Raw genomic sequence first — 26,167 nt, 5'->3', positions numbered from 1 at the left:
ATATATAGTTCCCACTAAAAGTGTCAGAACATCAAGACCGGTTCTGTTGGGTTTTCTATGCACTGAAGATATTTGGGTTTGAGATGAAAGGATGATTATAAGATGCTAGATCAGAACGTGGAATTTACATCTAAATGTGTTAAACAAATTAAAACATGGCACCTTTCAATACAGTGATAAAAGCAAAGCTTTTCATTAAGGGAAAAAGTATATATTACAAATACGTGTATTTGTTGATGTTTGGCCATTGTTGGTGATTTTATTAATCTTATTTCCATTTTAAATCTGTACATAGAGCACTTTATCACCAAAGCTGGAGAAATCCTAGAGAAATCATGATATAAGCTGGTTGGTAGATGCTATAATTGTTTGCGATATTAAGAATGAATCTTGAAGCTTTACTGCTATAGAGATTTTTGTAAATTCAGTCACTGGCCTTGGAATAGGTCTGCCTCTTGTTTTAGGAATCCGATGCTGAGAGTAAATAAAATTTGGTATTAATAGTTATGTAAATCTGAAAAATTTTCCTTTAGATCTTGCAAAAATTTCACAGCTCATCAAATGTCTATCTTCAGGCCCCCTGGTGGTCCAGCAGGTATGATCCTGCACTCTTATTGCCATGGCCCAGGTTCGATTCCCAGGCAGTTAGCTATCCCAGCCACTGAAGTGTTAACTCTCAGTGCCGGTCCAAGCCCGGATAAAATAGGAAGGTTGTGTCAGGAAGGGCATCTGGTGTAAAACCTGTGCCAAATCTACTATGCGGACCATCTGATCCACTGTGGAGACCCCGAACAGGGAGCAGCCAAAAGAAATCCTCAATCATATCCATACAACTTATTCCACTTCCTCTTTTGAGTGACCAACAAAGCGTGAAAAAGAAAAGAAAAAATATTTCTTTTTTCAATTGGCTGGATTTTTTTTGGGTTTATTGCAAGATTTTGTGAGGCTTTTGAGATGTAGTTGGGCTGCATTGTTTATTTTTTAAGCCTGGCAAGCACACTTGCTGTTTCAAACACAGTTGAAAAAACTGATACCTAAAACCATTCAGTATGAACTCTAGACTGTAGAACTTTATGTTGTCAGGTATAGGCATCTCAACATGTATAGTAGCTTATAGCATCATAACATCACGATAACCTTTTGACATATGGTATTATTAATGTCTTCTTTCCTTCCCTGCCCTGGTCACAAGTTTATCAGAAATGTCTCAATACACCCTGTTTAATGCCTTTGACATGTTCCAACATTTACACTCAGGGTAGTGCAGTATATATCACATACACAGCCACCTCCATTAGTATGCACCAAGCCTTGTGATCATAAAAATGGCAGCAAATAACAAATGAGTTGAAGTGGAATGCAGAAACATTGCCATATTGCGTACATGGGTCATTTCAGGCATTGTGAGGATTGTGAGTGATCAGCTATTATCATTACTGGTTGAGTAGAATAATTGAAGATCTGACACTGCTGTCAGCCATGCATCACCCTGACACCAAAATGTCTTCTCCCACAATAATTTGTCATGAGCATTCCATTTAACTTTCTGGTGCATTTCTCAGTTTAATTTCTTTTGCCTGTTTAGGCTTACCTTACACACCACACAAAGTCCTTGTGTAATGATGCAGATTGTTATTTTTGATCTTGCTAAAGAAATACTTTAACAGCAGTTACCGGTGCTAGACAGATGTGTCATCTGGGATCAGACATAGATTATTCATTTTGTACTGTTTGTACCATTACATTATGTCATGTTTTAAATGGTATTATATGTGTGATTGTTTTCCAGGTCCTTATCGGGAAGAATAGTGGGAGGTGTCTGGTGGTTCTTCACTCTCATCATCATCTCGTCCTATACTGCTAACCTAGCTGCCTTCCTTACAGTCGAGAGGATGGTATCGCCCATTGAAAGTGCAGAAGATCTAGCCAAACAAACTGAGATTGCCTATGGAACATTGGACTCAGGTTCTACCAAAGAGTTCTTTAGGGTGAGTTTGCCTTCATTTTTACTTAAATTTCCCTCAAAAAAACAACATTGAGGTTTTTGACCTGACATAAAATTGTCTAATTGGGTTAATCTTTTGAGCAGATTTTCCAAGCAACTGCTTAAAAATTTCTATACAAAAAAATTATTTTGTTGGGTTTTGGTACCAATTATTCATCCAAGAAATTGGACAATTTACTTAAATAAAATTTAAGGGCTTGTTTAGCAGTTTTGTCTGCTGAGATGACCAAGCTCAAAGGTACTATAAAGTCTACTCCAATTTAATTTCCATTAATCCTAATTATGTGATTTGATCTGGTAACGAGGTACCATTTCATTGTTGGAAAAATTAGGAATAAGTATACCACTCTTCTAGAGTACTAGTACAGTTTTATCAACAATTCCCCCTATATGTAAGTCTATTGAAATTGTTGGCTGTTACAGAGGTTGAAGTTCTACAGTCAGTACTGTGCAGTAGGTTCATCAGCGTCAGGAGGGTAATGGGGTTCAGGGGTGATAAAGCAGTCTAATCAAAGCTCGTGGCTCATCCTGCCATCCAAAGAAGTCAAATCCCCAAACATAATTAGTTGCTTTTTCCCAGGCAAGCAAATTGGACATGATGAAAAAAGGCCCTGGGGGTCAAAAAGTGCACTTGAAAGACAGGGGGAGATGAAGTAAGCAATATGTCTGCAAGCACAGAGGGAATGGTGTTGCAATTAAGGCTGAAATTAACCATCAGCCATGTTTAGATAGGAGGCAAAACTGATTTTGAATCTACTTCACAGCATGAATCATCATGTCTTGTCTTTAAAGGTACAGTATATTACGATGTACTGTTTATAAGAAAAATTGCACCATGACTACGCAGTCTGCAAGAGTACGCAAATCAGTAACCTTTTTTATTAGGTTCAGTGGGCTTCTGATAAAGGCCATGTGCATTTTTTTCCCTCTCTTATCTAACAGCCAGATAATTCAATTCAATTCAAGTTTATTTGTATAGCGCATTTTACAATAGACATCGTCTCAAGGCAGCTTTACAGAACATAAACATAGAGCAGAAGGTAAACATAAGGAGAAGTATAAAGAATTAATATAATAAAAATTCAAGATATATATAGTTCACAGTATGTATGTATGTATATGTGTTTATCCCCAATGAGCAAGTCTGAGGTGACTCAGGCAGCAGTGGCAAGTAAAAACTCCCTTAAATTGGTAAGGAAGAAACCTTGAGAGGAACCAGACTCAAAGGGGAACCCATCCTCATATGGGTGACACTAGAGGGTGTGATTACAAATATACAGTCAAACAGATGCTGTATTGGTGTAAGGATCACATGGAGTTCAGATCTCCTCTTTAGTATCACAGAGTCCAACTGGAGCTGGTAGATCTGTAGATGTCTCAGGATTCTCACAGAGTCGGCCTCATCTCAGTGGAGGTCCGAGATCTTCATCGCACGGAAGACGATCGGAGCTGATACGATGGAAATAAAAACAATGACTTCCTGATCACTCTGTGTTGCGCAAAGTCATGATATAATTCTGGCTTAAAACATATAGACACTTTGCAATTTAATATATCCAGAGAAAACACCAGAGACACCTGAAAACCAACAGACTCAAACAATCTCATTAATGTTCCATGCAAGTAGAGAAAACGACATCTCACATACAAAATGTCAGCCGGTGACTTTCTGAAAATTTATCATGGATGTATACATGATGTGCTGCTTCAGAAACATTATTAGAATTATTATATGTCATATAATAATTAATTCCTTTAGTCTGTATTATATTAGCAAAATATGTGGACACATGATCATCACACCAGGATTCTTTCCCAAACTGCTGCTAGAAAGTACGTGTTTTTGTATGCTGCAGCTTTAAGAGTTCCCTTCAGTTGAATTAAGGGCTTTGCCACTGTTGGAATGGGATTATTTGGAATGCCCCCACATCCATTTTCTAAAATCTAGTGCAAAGACTTTCAAAACGTTTAAAGGCTATTACTGCAGCAAAGGGGGACTCACTTTGGAATAAAATGTTCAACAAGCACAAGATGTGATGGTCAGTTGCCTACATACATATGGCCATGTATTGTATAGTTCATCAAAACAGTATCTACCAGCTTTTTATCCTAAACTTGACTGGGTGAGCATGTTACAGCTTTCCGTTGCTCAATGCTCAATGTCAGCAAAGTCAGCAAATTTCCTTTAGCTTAGATGTGACCCACATACGAGAATGAATGATAGCCCAAATCAGGCCCACACTGTACTGCAAAAGGCATGCAGTTACACTGTGACACATGTACTAGGAGTCAGCCATATGTTCAGCGAATGTTCATAAAGCTCAGTCAGGGTCCAAATATAGGGTCCAAAGTTCAGTCAGGGTCCTAAACTCTAGTAAAAACCCTGGATATTAGCTTAAACACCACCAAGTCTAACTGAATCTAAATGAATCAATTTTAACAAAGAAGGAATTTCACCACCATATATTGTACTATAATGACATCATATGTCCTGAGGTTTATATAAGCTATTTATGCTATTTCAAGACCTCACCGTAAGCAAGAATATATTACCAAAGTATGAGGTTATACAAGCTAAATACAACACAGAAGGACCTCATGACAGCACTTTATAGTGAGTCTGTCATTTCTTAAGACTGGGAGAGCTATAATAGACTTGTACATGCTGAGAAGTAAAATGGAGATGGAGTGCAGAAATACGGAACATTCTGTACTGTTCTTAGCCAACTCCAATTAGTTGGAGGATAGTTGTCGCTTAGTACAACCACTCCGCCAAGTTCCATCAGTTACAGGTTTGCTTGGTGGCAGATTTTTGATGTCATTAAAGGTTTACTGCAAGACATCCAGATGCCCATTAGGGGCTTGCACATATCCCACATTCTATATAATGAGTGTCCTACTTACATGCTGAGGCTTTCAAATCTGAGCTGACATGTGTGAACCACTGTTCCAGGGGGTTTTTAATTAAAACTATCAGAGGGCTGACAGGGGGGAAAAAAATACTGATTAATGGGGTTCGACTTCTATTTCAGATCTGGTTTTCAGGAACCACATTCTGGTTTAATTAGACCCAGACGGAAGAAAGCAGCTGGATGTTTCAGATCAGCCACAACATTCCAAGCGAGACATATGTCATCTTTTGACACAGTCCCCGCTGTTGACTTATTTATATTTTTTCCCATAATCATCTCTTATGGATTTGCACAAAATTCATTGATGTTTGTGTTTAGGGTGAATGCCAAGATTCTGGAGCAATCACAGGAATACGATATGCATGCTGATATTTCTACCTGTGCCGTCTTGCTGTGATATGTATTATTTAGTTCCTGCCTTGATCTTTTATGGATAGGTGTGGGATGCACTGCAAATCCTTTGGGTGGGAAGCGCTACAATTAACTTATTAAATAAAATTTCATATATAGTCATTCAAACTAGAAGTCACTAGTGGTGATAAAACGGACATTTCTAGAAAATCAGCTTATTGAAAGAAACGTCCCATAGGCTAGAATGTACAGAATACATAAATATTTTACACGACCAGCCGTAGATAAAACATTTATGTTCGTATTTATTTTTGTGGTACAGCATTAATATTTTATGCTATCTGCATTATTCTATTTTTCAAATAGCCGTACACTTTGCCAATTAACATTTATTTAAATAAATAATTAGTAGCCAGATTTAAAGAGTAAATTTATGAAATAGTGCAATAAGAGTTCTGTTTCACTTGCTAATTTCTCTCTGTTTGAAATGACTGCAAATATCTTCCTTAGTACCGATCATACAGTATGTTCATCCCTGCATTTGTCCATAAGCTAATGAAAAACAAACCTAATGACAAATAATTTAAAGATGGAGACATTTTCAAGGAGACAAATGGTATAAAATCTTATATACATGTGTATACAGTATGTAGATTTAAGTAGCAGTGAAAGTGTAAATTCCGTTTATTCTGTGTATTGAGCTGGATAATCATTCTTCCTGTAAAGTAGCCATTTTTAAAATATATTAAAGCAGCAATTTTTTGTTCATAAACATGATGAGTCACCGAACTGCCCAGTGTTCATCCTGCTTATCAAGGAAATGCTGCAGCCTGCATAAACTGAGCTGATTTTCTCCTACCGAAGACAATGCACACTGAAAGAGCCACAAAACAAAAAAGAGGATGATATGCTGCAAGGGTGAACAAAAACACTTGATCTTTGATCAATTGCTCCGTAAGGTGCCTACATCTGTCTCTTCAGTAATGTGCACCAGCTGAAACAGGAGACTCCCATGGTGCATCCTGCAGAACACCAGACGAGTGCCTTCCCACTGAGTGAACACTTGCTACAGATACACTGCAACTGTCTCGCATTACTCACAAATCCCAGCTTTAATAGTGCTTTCTGGCCACTGCTGAAATTTAAATGCTAGACTATTAAAACTAGCGAACTAGTAAACTAGTAAAAATACCATTTATATGGTCTAATCAAGCATATTATTCGACACACCTTGGAAATACAGGGTTCTATAAATGAGTTCATATCATCAGTGTTATTTATTGTTATACCACAACGCTGGTTCTGTTTAGATTAACATTTACTTCGATTTTTAAAATGTGTGTAATTGTTGCTGCAGCTTTCTGAAGGTTTTCTGTGAGGAGACATTTATTTAGCATTTAGGAAAGGAATCATAGGTAATGCTGCAACAAAGAAAAGTCTCCAGGGTGCTCAGAGTGAAGCTAACTGGCTTTCACAAAGGAAATCAAAAAATTCTAACATTGTCCTCATTTTGTTTCTCATCATAGCAGCTGGTTGGTAGTAATATGTGATTAACCAAACCAAGGGACACAATCAGTGACATTTAGGGATGTTGATTATGGAATTGTACTGATGACTTCTTTGGACTTTTATTGAAATTATCACAGCACAATTACTGCCAGTGTTGTTACATACTGTATACTGAATGTAGGGGAGCATGGTGGCTTAGTGGTTAGCACGTTTGCCTCACACCTCCAGGTTGGGGGTTCGATTCCCGCCTCCGCCTTGCGTGTGTGGAGTTTGCATGTTCTCCCCGTGCCTCGGTGGTTTCCTCCGGGTACTCCGGTTTCCTCCCCCGGTCCAAAGACATGCATGGTAGGTTGATTGGCATCTCTAGAAAATTGTCCATAGTGTGTGATTGCGTAAGTGAATGAGAGTGTGTGTGTGTGCCCTGCGATGGGTTGGCACTCCGTCCAGGGTGTATCCTGCCTTGATGCCCGATGACGCCTGAGATAGGCACAGGCTCCCCGTGACCCGAGGTAGTTCGGATAAGCGGTAGGAAATGAGTGAGTGAGTATACTGAATGTTGTGTACACTACATGACCAAAAGTATGCGGACACCTGACCAAAACACATATATTCCAGATTTAAAGACTGGCACTAATTTTTGGAATATAGCTGTTGGGTTTTTTTCCCCTCACTCAGTCACAAGAGCATTAGGGATTGTCATAAAATGTTCTAGTGGGTTGGCTTCAAACCTGAAATTAACCCCTTAGCAACACCTCTAAATATGGTATATCACCTATTAGTCAAAATCTACAGATTAGTTCTACTGGAAAGGAAAACAGCATGCAGTAGTTGCAGTAGTTACTGCATTCTTCTAAGCATGAAAATGAATTTTACCCATGAGCAATTATGGTACATGAACACCAGAGCTCATATAATAAGTGTCTATAAATGTACAAACTAATCTCTCTCTACAACCAGAAGGCTTTGTGGGTGGAAAATGTGCGAGGGTAGAACGAAGGACACCAAGCTGCAATAACCTTCAACAGGAATTCTGTCTCCACACATCATCATGTCTTATTCCAGCTGAAACATAAGCACCGCAGAAACAAGACTGAAAATATTTAGTATTCATTCCCGGTATTAGGCTCACTGATGCCACAGTAAGCCCTCTTCTGCATTAGGACGGTTTAACTCATTTTCACTAAAATCCCTTTCTAGGTGTTATACAGAAAAATATTGTGTGTCTTATGAAATACCTTATAATTGAATAACTCTTTGGCATAACAAGCTGAAAGTGGAATAACAAAAAAAAATACTGTACATGATAGAAGATCAAGTTTTATGTAACATCATTATAATGTCTTTGTGCGATTACTTCGGGTGAATAAATTTCCTGTCTTTTAAATTATTTACATTGTGCTTTCCTGATTAAACATATAGTATCGGTATCATTTCTACTCACAGATTTTTCCTCTGAAATATCAAATCTGTTTCTGCTTAATCCCTTGGTGTCTCTGTACTGGCCGTATTTACACCATGACCTAGTACTGTAGAGTTTTTATCTTATGCTTACCTCATTGTTACCTAAATCTACAGCTAAGTGATGTACACGTGGTAGATGTAAAAAAAAATTGTTTTAGTGTTACTACAAAAAGCAAACGTTAAACACGAAGCTGGGACAATGCAATGTACATTTACAGCATTTAGCAGACGCCCTTATCCAGAGCGACTTATGTTTTTATCTCATTTTTATACAACTGAGCAACTGAGGGTTAAGAGCCTTGCTCAGGGGCCCAGCAGTGACAGCTTGGTGGACATAGGTTTCAAACTCACAACCTACCCATTGGTAGCCCAAAACCTTAATAACCACTAGTCTACCACATCCCTAATGTAGTAGAAGACAGTAAACTACGTAGGGCTTGGAGGAAAGGGAGCAAAGGAGTGAAAGCAGGGACAACGGTGTGGGATAAAAGAAAGCTGCAATGCAGGGAAAGAACCTGTCATGTTTTTTTAGAGGCCATGTGGACTGCACTTTTAGAAATGGTGCCTAACCCAAAATCAATACAGATTATGTGGGTGTTAGTATTAAGGAAGCAGCTTTATTCAGACTTTGCAGCATTACCTGCTTCAGTGGCTCCTGTCTGAAATCAGTGCACAAAGTAATGTAGAATGTAATTGTTTTAATCAGTCTGATTTGTGGCAGTGTTGGTGATTCAGTCATATCAGCTCAGTGTTATTTTTGTTGATTGCATTTTTGTTTGTTTTGTACTTCTTTATATTAATAAGCTTTACGCAGGGTTAAGAATGGATGGATTTGTATTGCTCATGGAATCAGTGACAATGATGAGTAAATGTTGAGTGATTTAAATTGCACTTCATTACTATACTTAAGTATTATTTTAGGGTATTTACATTTCACTTGAGTCTTACTGAAATCCGCATATGCTTACTTAATTACATTTGCAAGAAACAAAACTCATTTTACTGTTGGATTTTTATTCAGACCTTCAATGTACTTGTTTCAAATCTCTTCTCTTATCGAGCCAATGACGGTACACTAATTAATCCAATGGGCTAAGTTAAGCACTTAATCATTTCTGTTTAGCAAACAATCAAGTTTATCAAAGATTTTTAAAATACACCAATTCATCATCTGCAGTGACCTTTTCATGAACGCAGTGTAGTTAATGCTATAGCTATCTACTGTATGTATGTCTGAATATGGATAAGCCTCAACACAGCAGTGATGAACTTGAGGATGAGTGCCTCAGTCCTACCTCAGTCAAATCTTTCTATATGATGGAGTAAACCAAAACTCATGGAAAACCTCCTTCACCTCCCTAGGAGGCATAAAAACATTCTAACATTCGTTGGTTATTTTTAATATTCCTTGGCTACCTTATGTACAACTTAGATTCCTCATGTACAATTGCACTTTTAGTTGAGTAGATGCCGACACATTATCCACACTTTCACCTCAAAAAAAAATTTCAGGACTTTTTCTAGCCCTGAAAGGTCCCAACCTTTAGAAATGTTACAGTTAGAATTTATTGGATGCCTTCCCTGTATTAGCACCAGAGTCTGGAAACTATTTTAGGATAAAGTGAGAGTTATCTCTAATATCTGCAACATTTTAAGGCCCTAGTTTTTGACAAATGTGAAGGTTTAAATGCAAAACATCACAAGACCACGAGAGCATTGCATATTCTTAGTATTTCTGCAGGTGGTAGTGTGCCAAAAAAAGGCACAAATGAAAAATCCAATCAAATCAGTTTCTCTCATTTCCTTTTAAACCAAGGTGTGTGCCATGAAGCAAATCTGGTTTAGGACTTATATGGATAGATTATGTTTGAGATTTTTTGCATGAATAGCTTTGTATATAGTGCTAGAAACGATGAACTGGCGAGCGAAAGAAAGAAAGAAAGAAAGAAAGAAAGAAAGAAAGAAAGAAAGAAAGTTTTGTTTATTGTGTTAGATTTCAGCATTATTTTTGAAGCCACAGTCCACCAGAATAAAAAAAAGAGTCAAGGGTCAAAGACTGACAGCAGGTCACTCACTTTTATATTGCCGTGTAAATTTCTTGTGTGTTTAGTTCTTTTTTTCCTTATGATTTTTATTAATTCTGTTCAATTTATTTTCGATAATCATGTGTCATCTGTCTGATTTGTGTTGTTTAGACTTTATTACAAACACAGTGATTCTGTCAGTTTTGTTTTGTTTAGTAAATGGGGCAAGTGACCTACATCCACAAAACCAGGTTTGTACAAACTTTCTTTAGACTTGAGATTAACATTTTTTAAATAATCTTTTTTATATAATTTAAGTAGATTGACCTTCATATATAAAAATATTCTATAAGTAAAAGTAAAAATTCTTAGAAATCATGTAAAAATCTTTATATATATATATATATATATATATATATATATATATATATATATATATATATATAAATTTTGAAAAAATGTCCCTTTTTCAATAGAGGATTCAAAGAAGACTTTGGCTGTTCTACACCATGATGGCTTTTAGTAGCACTTCCAATTAAACATAAATTAATCATAAAAGCTTAAAAATCATACCTCTTTTTATATACACTTTAAAAATGACAAATTATAATGTTTCTCCACCATTCGTTTATTTGCCGTTTTGTTTTTTTTGTTGTTTTTGCTTGGGAATGGTTCGCTTCCTACCTGGAAGGACGCTCATATCAGGTAACATGGAAGGGAGTGACATCTGCTCCACGCAGACTCTCCACTGGCGTCCCACAGGGCTCAGTACTTGGTCCTCTTCTTTTCTCCCTGTATACTCACTCTCTTGGGGAAGTTATTTCCTCACGTGGGTTCTCTTAACACTGCTATGCTGATGATACACAACTTATCTTCTCTTTCCCACCCTCTGATGCCACAGCTTCTGACGCTCATGTCTCAGCATGTCTGGCAGAAATTTCATCATGGATGACTGCTCATCAGTTAAAGCTCAATCCTAGCAAAACTGAACTGCTCTTCATCCCAGGTGATTCATCCCCAGGTCATGAACTTGCTATATCCTTGCACAACGATCTGATCTCCCCTTCAGCCACAGCTCGCAACCTTGGGGTAACCATGGACAATCAACTGTCCTTTTCCTCTCATGTTGCTAATGTGACTCGCTCATGTCGGTTTCTTCTCTACAACATTAGAAGGATTCGGCCATTTCTGTCCACACAGGCTGCTCAGGTACTTGTTCAGTCTCTTGTCATCTCTAGACTGGATTACTGCAACGCACTGCTGGCAGGTCTACCTATGAATGCAATCCGTCCTCTGCAAATGATCCAAAATGCAGCTGCCCGGCTTGTTTTCAACCTACCAAAGTTCTCACATACCACCCCGCTGCTGCGATCCCTCCACTGGCTTCCGGTAGCTGCACGCATCAGATTCAAAACACTGATGCTGGCCTACAAAGCCAAAAATGGACCAGCTCCCTCTTACCTCAAAGCCCTCATCTCTCCGCGCACTGCACCCCGCACCCTCCGATCTACCAGCACTGCTCGACTGGTTCCACCATCTCTCAGGGTAAGAGGTAAGTATACTACAAGACTCTTCTCTGTACTGGCACCAAGGTGGTAGAACAAACTTCCCCTAGAGGTCCGGACAGCTGAGTAACTGGCTATTTTCAAGCGGCGGTTGAAGACCTGCTTATTCAGGAAACACTTCAACTAGCATTTCTTTCCTTATCTTTTGCATTTAAAAAAAAAAAAAAAAAAAAAAACCTTTGACACTTTTTCATTGTAACTTTGAACAAATGTTTTAAACTCATGGTATCTTAAGTATGTAACAGTGAGCCAGCATTAATGTATCCAATGTTAGAGATTTAAGCACGTATGTACGTCGCTCTGGATAAGGGTGTCTGCCAAATGCTGTAAATGTAAATGTAATTGTAAATGTAAATGTTTTACTTCTTATTGAGAGGTCATATTTATTAACTAGCAGAGATTAGTTTTTGATGGCATGTTGTTGATATATGCTGCTGGGAAATATCCTTTAGCTTGTTAGTGGTGTGTGACTAGGCGGCATGTGATTGGACAGTGAGGAGCCATTTGCTTTTATGAGTCTCTCATGTAATGCCAGTCACTGTGCCTTCTAAAAGTTGTTCGGTATGAGCATAAGGTATATCTGTGACATAGATGTCAAAAGTTTCTAGGGATTTCAGTTAGAAGTTAAAGTTAGAAAATAACTAGGAATTGTAAAGATGTGATGAAGAAAACTATATTGTTCCTTCCTATATTGTAAAATGTGCATGAATTCCAATGATTAAGCTCAGTTCTGTTAAATTTAAAATGACCAATGGTCTAAGAAAGTTTGCGAAGTTTAAACCAACGTCTTACATTAATCACAACTATTGAAAGCTCATCGTATGTGTTAGCTCAGTGAGAGATGTCAGTGTTGCATCAGCTACTTTTGCTATGTGTATTATTACAGTTACATGCAAATGATTCTTTAGTGATAACATTGTAGTGATGTTAGTAGTTTGAATTTTTGACACTACATCTATTGGCTTTGCCCCAACCAGTGACACTTTCAGCCGAGATGTGATTTAGTCAGTAGCATCCTTTCTCAACTCAACTGGCCTATCCCTCTATCCTAACCTTGTTATAAGGACATCCATAGCAGTGGAAGTGACATATTGCAGCTCAGGGTAGAAAATGTAGACTGGAAAAAAGCATCTGCCTTCTTTCTCAGCCAAATAAATTGGCAGCACTGACAAGGTTGTTGCCTCGAAAGAACACTTACAGCTGCATTATGCTTCCTTGTTACATTTGTAGGAGGCAAAACACAGACAGAGTGAAGAGGGCTGTGGGGTGACAATCAGCCAGTGAAATGTACATTTAATTAGCAGTGATGAACCTTTTGATTCATGCATCTTAATTGGATTTTAAATAGCCGCTGTGCTGTGGTGAATGAATGACTATATATATATATATATATATATATATATATATATATATATATATATATATATATATATGTCTCTCTTTCACTATGACAATCAACCCTGTAGTGGCCAATTTGGGTCATCAAGGCATTTAATTCCTGGATAGGAATTGATAAAGTGACTTCATAAAGCAGAGAAAGCTTACATTTCTTATGTAGCAATCAATTCTTTCAAGCTCAATTTGGACACCAACTCTAGCAATATTTGTTGAGTACAAGGCAGGTGTCAGGAAATTGTTCGGCAAACACATCTGCATGATACAGTACCTCAGCCACAGTGATGTGAAGGTTTTGCCTTTTTTATTCAGCCAGAAAAGCCACAATCGGAACATATCATATTCATTTCCAAACACTTTTACATGTAAAATGAAGACATTTGGGTTTGAGATCAAAAGATGAATATGAGACAATAGATCTGATATTTACATCTAGATGTGTTAAACAACTATGTACATTTGTCATAGTTTATCATCATTTGTTTGAACCAAAATGCTTTTTTTGCTTATTTTTCTGCTATTGTGATTCTCATCAACAAGTGCCTTCCTATAATATTAGGCTCCCATGAGCCGTAACATTTCATAATAACTGAAGATATGTATACCTCTTCCATATATTTCAAAGATTTGGATGATAGTGGTAGACGGCACTTTCTAACGCTATCACAATGAGATGGCCATATGTAAGGCCATAACGTATCTATCCATCATACATACATACATTATCTTCTGCTTATACAGGTGGGGGCATCAGTTTAAGCAGACATGCCCAGACCTTTCTCTCCCTAGTCACTTCCATCAGCTGCCTCATGGAGATACTCAAATGCTACCAGACCATACAAGAGTTATAATCTCTCCATCTAGTCCTTGGGGTGGCCCAAGGGTCTTCTACCCATTGGACATGCCCAAAACACCTTCTTTAGGAGGCATCCTTGATAGATGCCCAAAATTCCTTTGCTGGCTCCTTTTAACAAAGAAGAGCAGCAGCTCTACTTTGAGCTCTCCCTGAATGTCCTCACCCTATATCCAAGGCTGAGCCCAACCACTCTATTTCCACCACTTCATTCATTTTGTCTGTGACTAGCGCTTGTGACCAGAGGTGAGAGATAGAATGTAGATGGGTTGGTAAATTGATAGCTTCGCATTTTGGCTCAACTCTATCTTCACTACAGCTTCCATATAACTGGTACAATATCCACATAACTGCTGTCACTGCACCAATCTGTCTGTCAATCTCTTGCTCCATTCTACCCTCACTCACAAACATGATCCTGAGATGATTAAACCTCTGCTTGAGGCAGTATTTCATTCTCAACTAGAATAGAACAAACCATACTTTTCTGGCTGAGAACTATGGCCTCATATTTGGAAGTGCTGACCCTCATCCCAGCCACTTCATACTCAGCTAAAAAACACCACAATGCACACAGGAGGTCATGGCTCATTTAAGCCAAAAGGAGCACATCATCTGCAAAAGAGGTCACCGAATGGACACTGTCTGCCCTTTTGGTGCACCTAGAAAATATGCTCTAGGACAAAACCTAACCTGATGTTGTTAATACAACCCCAACTCCTGCTCCAGTTATACAGGGATGTAATTACCACTAATAACAGGTCTGATATCCCATAATCCTAAAGCAGCCTCCACAAGATACAGTGAGGTTCGTAGTCATATGCCGTCAGGACAGAATCTATATTTCTTCTTTTGAATCCGAGATTTGACTAACATCCTGACACTCCTCTCCAGTTCCTTGGTATAGATGCTCCCAGGGAGCCTAAGGAGTGTGATCCCACCAAATTTAGAGGCCAAATAAAAATAATTTTCCATGGACTCACCATGCTCCAAGTCACCAAGTTTTTTCTTCTCCAACACTCCACCTACCAGGCCACCAATGTTTACATCTTCTTACATCGACTATTTGGCAGACACCCTCATCCAAAGCAACTTACAACAGAGCAATTTGGTTAAGGGCCTTGCTCATGGGCCCAGTGGTGGCAGCTTGGAGGTTCTCACAACCTTCGCATCCATCGTCCAATGCCTTAACCATTTAACCATGGATGGCTTCCTTTGCCCCTGGTGAACAGGGTACAGGTATTACTACTGTGTCTCCAGCCTTAAAATGCAGGGGAGGCTCTGCCAGAGGTGAGAGATGAAGACCACCTAGTGATCAATATGTCCAAAACATGCGGTCAAAAATCTAATACAACTACATAGTTGATAACTGAACTGTAACCTAGGATGATCTAATACCAAGTATACTTATGAATATCCTTATGATCAAGCATGTTATTTGTTATGGACAAATTGAGGCTGCCATCTATCCACTCTGCCCTAAATTTGGACGAGCAACCAGCTCTTGGAAGAGTCCTGGTTGTGCCAACATTCTTCCATTTTAGAATTATGGATGCCACTGTACTCTTGGAAATCTTTAGTGCAGCAGAATTCAATGGACTCCAATCAAGGTGTAGAAACATCAGCAATGATCAAGAGAAATAGGAGGAACCTGAGCTATATTTCAAGTGTAGTTGAAAGGGTTTGAATACTTATGCACATGTGATTTAATTCTTTCCTCTTTCATACATTTGCAAAAATGTCTAGGATTCTATGTTATGCAAGGCCTACTGACAAATAAAAACAAGAATTGGCACTCTCCTGGAGCATTAAACCACAGGCTCCCCCACCCAGCTCAATGTGTCATTATGTCCTGACCTTGCTGGCTTTGCTTCTAATTGATATTGCAACCTCGATAGCTTGTCCAAAACTCAGCCATTTTGGCAAGTTCCCTATTACTGCAAACATGGAATGCATTTCATCTGCCCGCATGTCCACTGTGGCCCTCAAAATGCAAAATGACACTGAAATTCAGACCTGGAGACCTAGAATTATGGCCCATAATATATGTCAGATGTGTTCAAAATGCCACAAAATTAAATGAATACAGAAGTCCACTCATGTTGAATAATTCATAGCATGCTCATTACCCACTATACTTCCCAGGCTCAGATAGCACAGAGATCTTCATCTGACCTTAGCCCATGTGCAGCATTCACAGCTGTGAGTGTTGCAGGTTTTCTTAGCAGTTTCTGTTGGAGACGGAAGAAGACGACATATGTTATAAAGTGCCAGGTTATGTGAGCTGCAGGTCTGTCGGAGTCAGTTAATGGGAGGAAATTGAATTTCATGGGAGTTCATTTAATACTGTCAATTTTGCTGTATATATTTTTTGGCAATGGCTTAAATAGAAGCATCATAGTAAGAAAAAGCATTACATTCAATACAGTCTGGTACTATGTATATCTACAAGATAAAGTCATTGTTGTTTTCTAACATGCTTTGGTTCTAGTGTCATGAATAGAACTGTTCGTACTAATAGAATTTAAGAATCTAATAGAATTTAAGAATCTAATAGAATTTTCGTACTAATTCCCACAAAGTATGCATTTCGATTTCTCAATACAAATGCTCAATATGTAAGGAAGAAACCCACAGGTTGTGCTGTTATAGGAAATAACAGAATGATGTACTTTATTTCTCTGATACTTCACATTACAATACCTAAATAGAACAATGAATGAAACTCATTTTTTCTCTTCCATAAATATAACAGATACGGCATTTGTTTTAGGGAAACCCCAAACCCAAAATCTGTTCTAACCCCAAACCCCTCTGTTCTATAGAGTTACCCAGAAATAAAAGAATGTTAGCTTTGATGGTTACAAAGTAAAGACTTTGATAGTAAAGAATCCTTTCAAAAATAATGAATAAATGTGTCTGGTTTTCAATATATAAAGAATAAATGACGTTTCCTAAATCTGTTTAATATTAGGCTTAGATTTTGTGGTGCATTCTCCATACAAATCATCATCATGTGAATGAGCAATTCCTATAGAAATTACTGTTAATATAAACTGTTGAAACTGTGATTTGAATTACTTGCAGTTTCACTGTCAGGGTTGATGCTATAGAAAAATTAATAATACCTTCTGACTAATCAGATTCTATTTCTCTCTCTCTCTCTCTCTCTCTCTCTCTTTATATCGGCCATCGTCTTGCAGCGCTCGAAAATAGCAGTGTATGAAAAAATGTGGTCATACATGAAATCTGCTGAGCCATCTGTTTTTGCCAAGACCACACCGGATGGGGTGGCCCGGGTGCGAAAGTCGAAGGGCAAGTTTGCCTTTCTGTTGGAGTCCACCATGAATGAATACATCGAGCAGAGGAAGCCATGCGACACCATGAAAGTTGGAGGAAATCTCGACTCTAAAGGCTATGGTGTGGCGACCCCCAAGGGCTCAGCATTAAGGTGGGTGGAATAATATAACAATATTCTCCATGTTGTTATAGTATTCCACCTACCCTGATGTCTTGTGTTGTCATTTCTCTGCCCCTCCTTCCCTTCCCCTCTTTATTTCTTTGTCCCTTTTTCCCATTGTTTTTCCTTCAATGAACACTGATGAGGTATTGGTATAATGTTTTCTCTTTAATGTTCTTTGACTGAAGAAGATAATGATGATTATCTGTGTTTTTTCTCCTTTGTGTGCTTGTGTTCCTTCTTAATAGAATCAGAAATCCAATTTAGATTGTTTGGGGCTAAGTTTAACGACCATTTCACCTTTTATGTCTCTCTTACCGTCTCTCGCTTTCCTTTTCTTCATGCTTTGATCTCTCTCTTTTCTTTCTCTATCTTGTGTGCTGTCCTTCCTGACTGTTGTGTTGTCAGTTTTAATTTAACAGTCCAATGGTTTTTCAATTTAGCTTGTAAAAGCTGCGCTGTCAATTGTGACGAATGTTAATTGCATGGTGTTTGTTGTTGTTACTTTTCTTCTCAATGACGAGTGTCCCCATCCCGCACACTTCAGTTCTGAACAGTGTAACCCTCCATGCCACCTTTTGATATTTAACACTTTCTTTGCTCTAAGCGTCTCTTACCTTCACCTCCGTGAAAATTCTTAACCAAATTGTCCGTTCGTGCTCTTTCAATGCCCATTCTAAATACTTGATACTATATAATGGCACTGAAGTCTAAGTAGTAGACAATCAGCATATTCAATAGCACTACTATTCTACGTTACTACTACTATGCTATTGCCTAGATTTCTCAACGAACCTGTGCATTTACTTACAAGTTATGTTTTATTGTTTCAAGAAACGCTGTTAACCTGGCAGTTTTAAAACTGAATGAGCAAGGCCTCTTGGACAAATTGAAAAACAAATGGTGGTACGACAAGGGAGAGTGCGGCAGCGGGGGAGGTGACTCCAAGGTCAGCCTCAATGTCACCAAAATCGGGTACCATAGTGCAGAGTAATCGGCAAGGCTGTTATTCCTGAACGGATGCCCCTTAGACATGGCACAAGCCATGTGATACATTTGTTTTCTTTCCTTCCCCTGAAACACAGTCCTGATTCTGATTGTTCAAAACATGATTAAAACTAGAACCCTGATTTGGCTAATGGAGGAGGAAAAGGACCAGTACGATTTTGTCCTACTGAGGAGAGCTTTTTGAAAGCAGGGACAGAACTGCGCGTAGTATTAGAATATGCAATTAGTTTGAAAATAGTTTTAGAGTTGTTCCAACTATATTTAACACTAAGGTCTCATTTGTTTATCATCCAACACTATAAGTGTTAAGTGTGTCCATTTATATATGTGTGTTTGAGAAACCACACAGGTGAATACACCTGCCCAGCAGTCGGTAAAGGGAGATGGAAGATTTTGGTCTTCTTTTTCCCTCTGCTGGGCAGCACTCAAAGCAGCCCCTTGATTTAAACTGACTATATATTTACACATTATACTTTATATACATTATATTTGATATTATGCACACAGTAAAGCTTTTTAAGAAATGTCAACAAAATTATAAAGCATTATGAAGTACGCATGCACTGGGCATAAAGGTTCAATGTACCAGTATCTAATGTGTTTTCCAGACCCCAAGCCTGAGATACATTAGGAAGAAAAGGAAGGTGCAAGAATTTAAACCTCAACATCAGTCACATGCCCAGAGTGGATTTAAAAAAGACCCTCCTTCTACATCTGTAACAATCAGACATAATAGCTGCTCCACCCTCTCTATTAGTATAAATGGAAAAAAGTGCTAACATTTCCAACCGTATAAAATAACAGAAAAATCATTAACAGATTAATTGGGAATTTAAAAAACCTTTCATCAAATTTTGTGAAGTGTAAAGGGAAAGGTTATGTTGCCTCATAATGAAAATTTACACATTACAACAAATATGGCTTTATCTTCTTTCGGACAAGAAAAAAAGATCTTTAATCAAGATTACCTGTATATTTACCTCCTTTTTAGGGTGATAAGCCCAAGCAAAGGACAGACACAAGAAGTTTAGTTAAATGTAATTTGAGAATAAATTTTATTCAGTGAGACAATCAATCAGTGACACAGTCATTCAGTCAGTCAGTGTGACAGTCAGTCACTCAGTGTGACAGTCAGTCAGACATTGTAACATTCAGTCAATGTGACAGTTAGTGAGACAGGCTTTGTGACAGTCAGTCAATCAGTGTGACAGTCAGTCAGACATTGTAACAGTCAGTCAATGTGACAGTCAGTTAGTCATTGTGACAGTCAGTCAGTCATTGTGACAGTCAGTCAGTCAGTGTGACAGTAAGACAGTCAGTGTGACAGTCAGTCAGTCAGTGTGACAGTAAGACAGTCAGTGTGACAGTCAGTTAGTCAGTGTGACAGTCAGTCACTCAGTGTGACAGTCAGTCACTCAGTGTGACAGTCAGTCAGACATTGTAACAGTCAGTCAATGTGACAGTCAGTTAGTCATTGTGACAGTCAGTCAGTCAGTGTGACAGTCAGTCAGTCAGTGTGACAGTAAGACAGTCAGTGTGACAGTCAATCAGTGAAACAGTCAGTCAATGTGACATTCAGTCAGTCAGTGAGATGGTCGGTCAGTCAGTGAGAAAACGGAGACAGTCAGTCAGTTTGACAGTCAATTAGTCAGTGTGACAGTCAGTCAGTGTGACAGTCAGTTAGTCAATCAGTGTGACATTCAGTTAGTCAGTTTAGTGTGAAAGTCAGTAAGTCAGTCAGTGAGACAGTGAGACAGACAGTCATTGAGGCAGTCAGTCAGTCAGTGAGACAGTCAGTCAGTCAGTGAGAGTCAATCAGAGTGACAGTCAGTCAGTGTGACAGACAAATTGGCATTGTGAGAGTCAGTTAGTCAGTCAGTGAGACAGTCAGTGAGACTGTCAGTCATTGAGACAGTCAGTCAGTGAGACAGACAGTCAAGACGTCAGTCAGTGAGACAGTCAGTGTGACAGTCAGTCAGTAAGACAGTCAGTCAGTGTGACAGTCGGTCAGTAAGACAGTCGGTCAGTGTGACAGTCGGTCACTGATTCAGTCATTCATTCAGTCAGCAAGCCAGTCAGTGTTACAGTCAGTCAGAAAGTCAGTCAGTCAGTGTGACAGACAAATTGGCATTGTGAGAGTCAGTTAGTCAGTCAGTGAGACAGTCAGTGAGACAGTCAGTGAGACAGCCAATCACTCAGTGAGACAGTCAGTCAGTTTGACAGTTAGTCGGTCAGTCAGTGAGAGTCAGTCATTCAGTTAGACAGTCAGTCAGTTAGACAATCATTCAGTCAGCAAAACAATCAGTCAGTGTTACAGTCGGTCAGTAAAACAGTCAGCCATTCAGCCAATGTTATAGTCAGTCAGTGGGACTGTGAGTCAATCAGCAACACAGTCAGTCAATGAGACAGACAGTGAGTCACAGAATCAGTGAGTCAAAATTGTTTGATCATGTCCATGAATTTAATAGACCTTGGCTGTGCCAGTCATTGCTTGGGCTTTTCATAAGTTTTTAGCTGTCCTGAAAAATGGAGCCTACACTTTTAAGAAGTCTCAGAAATATAAATATATTTTTTTCATTTTTGCTTATAGCAAAAGAAAATGGTTTGTTACACACAGTAACACGTCTCAACTTTTTTTTTTTTTTTTTTTTACAACCAGAGAAGACCCAGGATGTGGGAGAAAGTGACAGTTTGCATGCACTTTTCCTAATCACCTCCTCTGTTCCAGCTTTTGTTGCTCTTTTTTCCAGTCTGCAGCGATTTTGAAGCCCACATCGGCCAACACACAGCCGGTGAGCCAGCTCTAATGAGCTTGTGTTGGGAGACAACAGTGGCTCTCCTGGACCAGGCCCCAAAAGCCAGCTGTGAAAAAGGCATAAAAGAAAAGAACTAGAAAAAAGTTTTATGTACACGAGAGAAAGAAGTAGAAAAAAAGCTGGTTAAGTCACCTGTAACAAAGCAGCATCATGAATCCAACAGCCCCTTCTCCTCCGTGCCCCTGGCACACACTTGCCATCACTTCCTTCTGATTGGTTTTCTCACTCCAGTCACACCAAACACTTAGAGGATAATTACTCTGTTAATCAATGTCTCTCCTCAAGCCAAAAAGAAATGCGTAGGCTGGAAGCTCGGGTTTCTATGAGCTGCCACTGAAAGGCAATGAATGTTTAAGCCACTCTTGATACCTAGAGTATGCAGAACTGTTATTTCTCACCTCTTAAAATGACAAATTTGAATTTTGCCTAATTATTCTGATCTAAGACCTAATGTCATTCAAAGCAGTATTTATATCCTTAGAGGTCAGCAGTTATAAAAATTGAAACCTAAAACAATTATTTGATAGTAAAATTAATTCCAGGTTTGATCTTTTTGTTTTCATTTTTTTCTGCCCTTTAACATTATTGTGTTTGTTTATTGCCCTATCTATATAACACTACTAGGTTCTCTTATTTTTTATGACTCTCCTCAGCTTGAACAAAATATTACTGGTAATTTTTGTTTGTCTGTCAGTCAGTAAAGGGTTCCTAGCTGAGCAGACTTCTCAGACTGTCTGTATCATAAGTGAACAAATGCATTCTCCTCTGCTTCTATAGATCAGCAGGTCATATCTTCCGCAACCTGCGTGTTCTTCTCTTAACAGTGTATGCCGATTACTCAAAGCGATATGGGTAGGTCCTGGCACCTTAGCGTAGCTTCTGCTGGATAGAAGGTAACAGTCAGAAATGCCTGCCAGTGTGTGTTGTGGAGAAATGGCCAGGAGTCCTGCTTTATCGCTTTGTAAAGTATGAAAGTAGATAAGACTTGAATAACATAAAATAACATAATATAATGTTATTTATGTTATTTCCCACGTGAAGAACTCCTGTAAACCTTGCAGTATTGAAACTCAGTGAACAAGGCATCTTAGCCAAGCTGAAAAACAAATGGTGGTACGATAAGGGTGAATGTGGGACCAAGGACTCTGGAAGTAAGGTCAGTCGCTGCAGGTCTTTTGTACTGATTCCAAATTGCATTTTGACGTATTTGTTCATATGCAAAGAAAAGAAAACATTTTCTTCATTTTCATTTGACATGTAAGGATTATATTAAATGACTTTTGGCCATATTTATTAAATTCATCCAAGTGGCCTCTAGTTTTGCACAATTCCCCACATGAATATTTTGCCAAAGTACATAGATCCTTTACTATTACTTTATTTTTTTCACATGGAGCACTTGTAATGATAAATCAGATTGTGTTATATGTGGGGAATAAGTAAAAGTGCAAGTAAAACAGATATATAATTTTTTTTAGTCTACCAAGTGTTATTCTTTGCTTACTTCTAACATTTGACATTCATTACACTACAACCATTATGCTGCTGTTTTTTATTTACCAAACTTTTAATTAAAATTTTGATTTACAGTATTAGCGTTGTTACTTATTTGCATAAAATGCGTGTATTAAATTGTTTATCTTCTTGTGCTGTGAAGTAGAAAGAAATTATTTATTGTGCCAAACTGTTTCAATCTAACTTGCCTAGACCTCGATGAGAGCCAAGGGGCTTGGTAAATTTAGCTTGAAACTATGTCACAATGAACAGTTTGTTTCCGCACCACAAGAAGTTAAAGAATATAATAAACCTCTTTGTTAACCCTCTGAGATTAACGTATATAAGAGACCTCCTAATAAATATTTAAGCCCTTGATAATCACTGTATTTTAAAAAAAAAAAATCAACTTCAAAGGTTTTTCAGCTCATAGGGTTAAATTGCAAATGGTAAAACTCTTGTGAACAAATTTTTAATGAACAAGTTTGGGAGGTAAGCAGCAGCAGAATGGTTCAATCCAATTCTTAAGATCAGTATTTTGTAGAAAATATGTCAAAATATGAATTTGACTGTTAAATAAAGAACAGGAAGCTTTTAAAGGAAATCAGTAGTCATTTTTAAGAGAGGGTTTGAAGTCAGAGGTCGGACCTGTACGTAACTGACCAGCTTCCTCAAACATATGAAGAAGCCAGTGATAGGATTAGGTTAGAACTTTCCAGAAGTTGAATTTTCAGAACTGATCAGCTATGATTTCTAATGTTGCATTGACTTATACGCTTCCTTCTGGAGAGCTACTGGACCTACAACCATCCTAGAGGTTCTCAATCCTTCTGGTTGTTGTAGGGAAATAACATGAAGTCAATTTAAATTCTTAGTCAGTCTTAATCCTCCATTTCTGAATGTGCTTATTCTCTTGCGAGAAGCACCAATGGAGTTTTTTTTTAATCGTTTCAGAATGTCTGCTTATAATTATCAGTAGTCCTGGTCTACAGTATATTGCTACTAGAAATAATTTGAAGATTAGGTGATTTAGCTATAAGTTTAAGGGTGTTGAATATTTTGTATCAAATGTTCACCAGTGCAAATGATACTAACTGTCTTCCTCACTTCTCATAGGACAAGACAAGTGCTTTGAGTCTGAGCAATGTAGCTGGAGTCTTCTATATTCTGGTTGGTGGTCTGGGGCTGGCCATGATGGTGGCTTTAATAGAATTCTGTTACAAGTCACGTGCTGAAGCTAAAAGGCTGAAACTTGAAAAAACCACCCAAAACTTTAAGCCTGCCCCGCCAACCAACACTCAGAACTTTGCTACATACCGAGAAGGCTACAATGTGTATGGGACAGAGAGTGTTAAGATCTAGAGGTATGTAGTCTTTTTCTTTAGTTTTAGACTTGGCCAATACACTACCGTTTCCAATTCCCAAGCCTTTCCCCATAAAGTGGATACACATAGCTTGTGTTTACATTCTGAAAGTTTATAAGTCTAGTTGGTGAAGACATGCAAAGACTTTAAATGTTCTTATTGAGTTCATGAAGAATATTATGATATTATGATTATGATATATTTCTATTTCCACTGCAGATGCAGGCCCTGCAAACGTTTGTGTGAGCCTTGATGATTGTGATAAGAAAACCTTAAAAAGCGATGGCTGGATCTTCAAGAGGTCTCATCCTCTTTCCCCTTCCTACTCCATCCACATTCATCATCTGAGAGAAAGCCAGGAGTGGACTTTATCATTGGAAAGAATCTGACGTTTCCTTCAGTGCCTTATGGAACATTCTGAGAATCACTCGAATGTAAGCTCATCATGGTGACATCCCATTGCTCCGATAACACGTGAAACACATGAAGGAATGCCATTGCCATCTGTGAATGAACTCTTGAACTGCATAACTCCATGGAAATCGAGAAACAAAGCCATCACTTGTGATCTGAGCACATTCAGAAGAGCCAGACTGAAAACTGTGTTGAAGACAGCGAGTCTTGTGGTATTGGTATGCTGCTGGACTTGGTTATCGTTCGAATCTTTAAAAAATAAAAATAAAAAAAAATTGCTTGTATTTCATCAACTGTAAATTTGCTTTCACAATCACAGTAACTGATAAAAAGCATTAATTTATCAAATTTTAAATTCTTTCTAATAGAAATCACTTAATGTGAGAGACTGAGATTATATGCTGTTACTTGAGTAGTGTCATTGTTTATTAGGTTTTTTTGTACTGTTTTCTTTTCATTTGATGCTGCTGATATTTAGGAAAATCTTATTAATCAGACCCCCAGAGAATCGAGTTACATAAACCACCTGGCTATCGGTAAATGAAAATAAATGCACAAACGTGTAAAATGAATATGACCAAATATATACAATTAAAAAAAAGAAAAGGTGAGGAAACGTGCGATCACTTGCATTCTACACAACTTGAATTTACACTCACTTTAATTAAAACCTTCCAAAAAGACACGTGTGACTACAGTATAGGAATTAATTTACTTGGATTTCTTTTAATAAATGTCTATTGTACAAGAAACTGAAGCGCCAATACAGAAAATGGATCATCTACATGTAGATAAATTGCAATCCGTGAAAATGGACATGGCTTTTAAAATGTAGTATTTGATTACCTTGCAGTTTTCTCAATATACTGAACATTTAAATAAAACTTTGGGTTTTAGTTTCATTTTACAATCATTTTAGTGTCGGATGACCTACTTAGTAAAATAGCATTAACGACAACATTTAAAATAGATTTATAAATGGTGTTAACAGGGGTAATCTTAAAAGCTTAGCACATTTACATTTTGCTCTTACACTTTCTGTTTACTATAAGAAAAAAACTGTGATTCCATAGGAGGTAGGATTGCTAACAATCCTCGATCCATGGAAAGCTAGGTTTTATATAGAAAAGAACCTTTCAGAAGAATTTAAAAAGGAACTAAACTACTATGAAGAAATGTACATTTGTCTAAAACAAACTTTCTAGTCGCCTGCAGGATTCACAGTTGAGTTGAATTCCTTTTATTTTATTTATTTTTTTTAAATCTGCATGTGAAAAATTTGTGATTGCCTATTAAGCCCTGAAACTTACATCTTAGAAAGGTCAAGAGGAGTAAGAAAGACAATTTTCTATTTGACATTTTACCTTTTCTTCCTTTCCTGTTTTTGCACCTCAACCCAGAGAACCTTAGCAGGCATCCTAGTGATAAAAAAAAGACAGAAATGCATGCATGGGTCTAATTTACTGAAACCTCTTTAGTGAGGCCTTGTACAAAGTATTTTAATATATTTTGTAAATAAAACCCATATAAAAAACA

The 26,167-nt window shown here is 38.0% G+C and overlaps 1 protein-coding gene across 3 annotated transcripts in view; it reads left to right on the top strand.

Annotated features, from left to right (window-relative positions):
- The window catches only part of gria3b (glutamate receptor, ionotropic, AMPA 3b), a 124,204-nt gene extending 98,037 nt beyond the window's left edge, over positions 1–26,167 (top strand). Inside the window, exons 12-16 of one of the 3 annotated variants that reach the window (XR_009649377.1) lie at positions 1,790–1,988; positions 17,279–17,526; positions 18,370–18,484; positions 22,401–22,515; positions 23,970–24,107. Coding sequence is in view for 2 of the 3 variants with exons in the window: in XM_060885036.1 (XP_060741019.1) it covers positions 1,790–1,988; positions 17,279–17,526; positions 22,401–22,515; positions 23,970–24,215 (808 nt within the window). In the remaining variant the exon portion in view is untranslated. Of the gene's footprint in view, positions 1–1,789; positions 1,989–17,278; positions 17,527–18,369; positions 18,485–22,400; positions 22,516–23,969; positions 24,218–24,436 lie in introns of those variants that run through there. The other 2 variants (XM_060885036.1, XM_060885035.1) reach the window with 2 other exon arrangements.

The sequence above is a fragment of the Tachysurus vachellii genome, chromosome 13 (genome assembly GCF_030014155.1).
Source record: "Tachysurus vachellii isolate PV-2020 chromosome 13, HZAU_Pvac_v1, whole genome shotgun sequence".
NCBI lineage: Eukaryota > Metazoa > Chordata > Actinopteri > Siluriformes > Bagridae > Tachysurus > Tachysurus vachellii.
The sequence above is the reverse complement of the archived record's forward strand: the minus strand, read 5'-3'. Positions and strand labels throughout refer to the sequence as shown.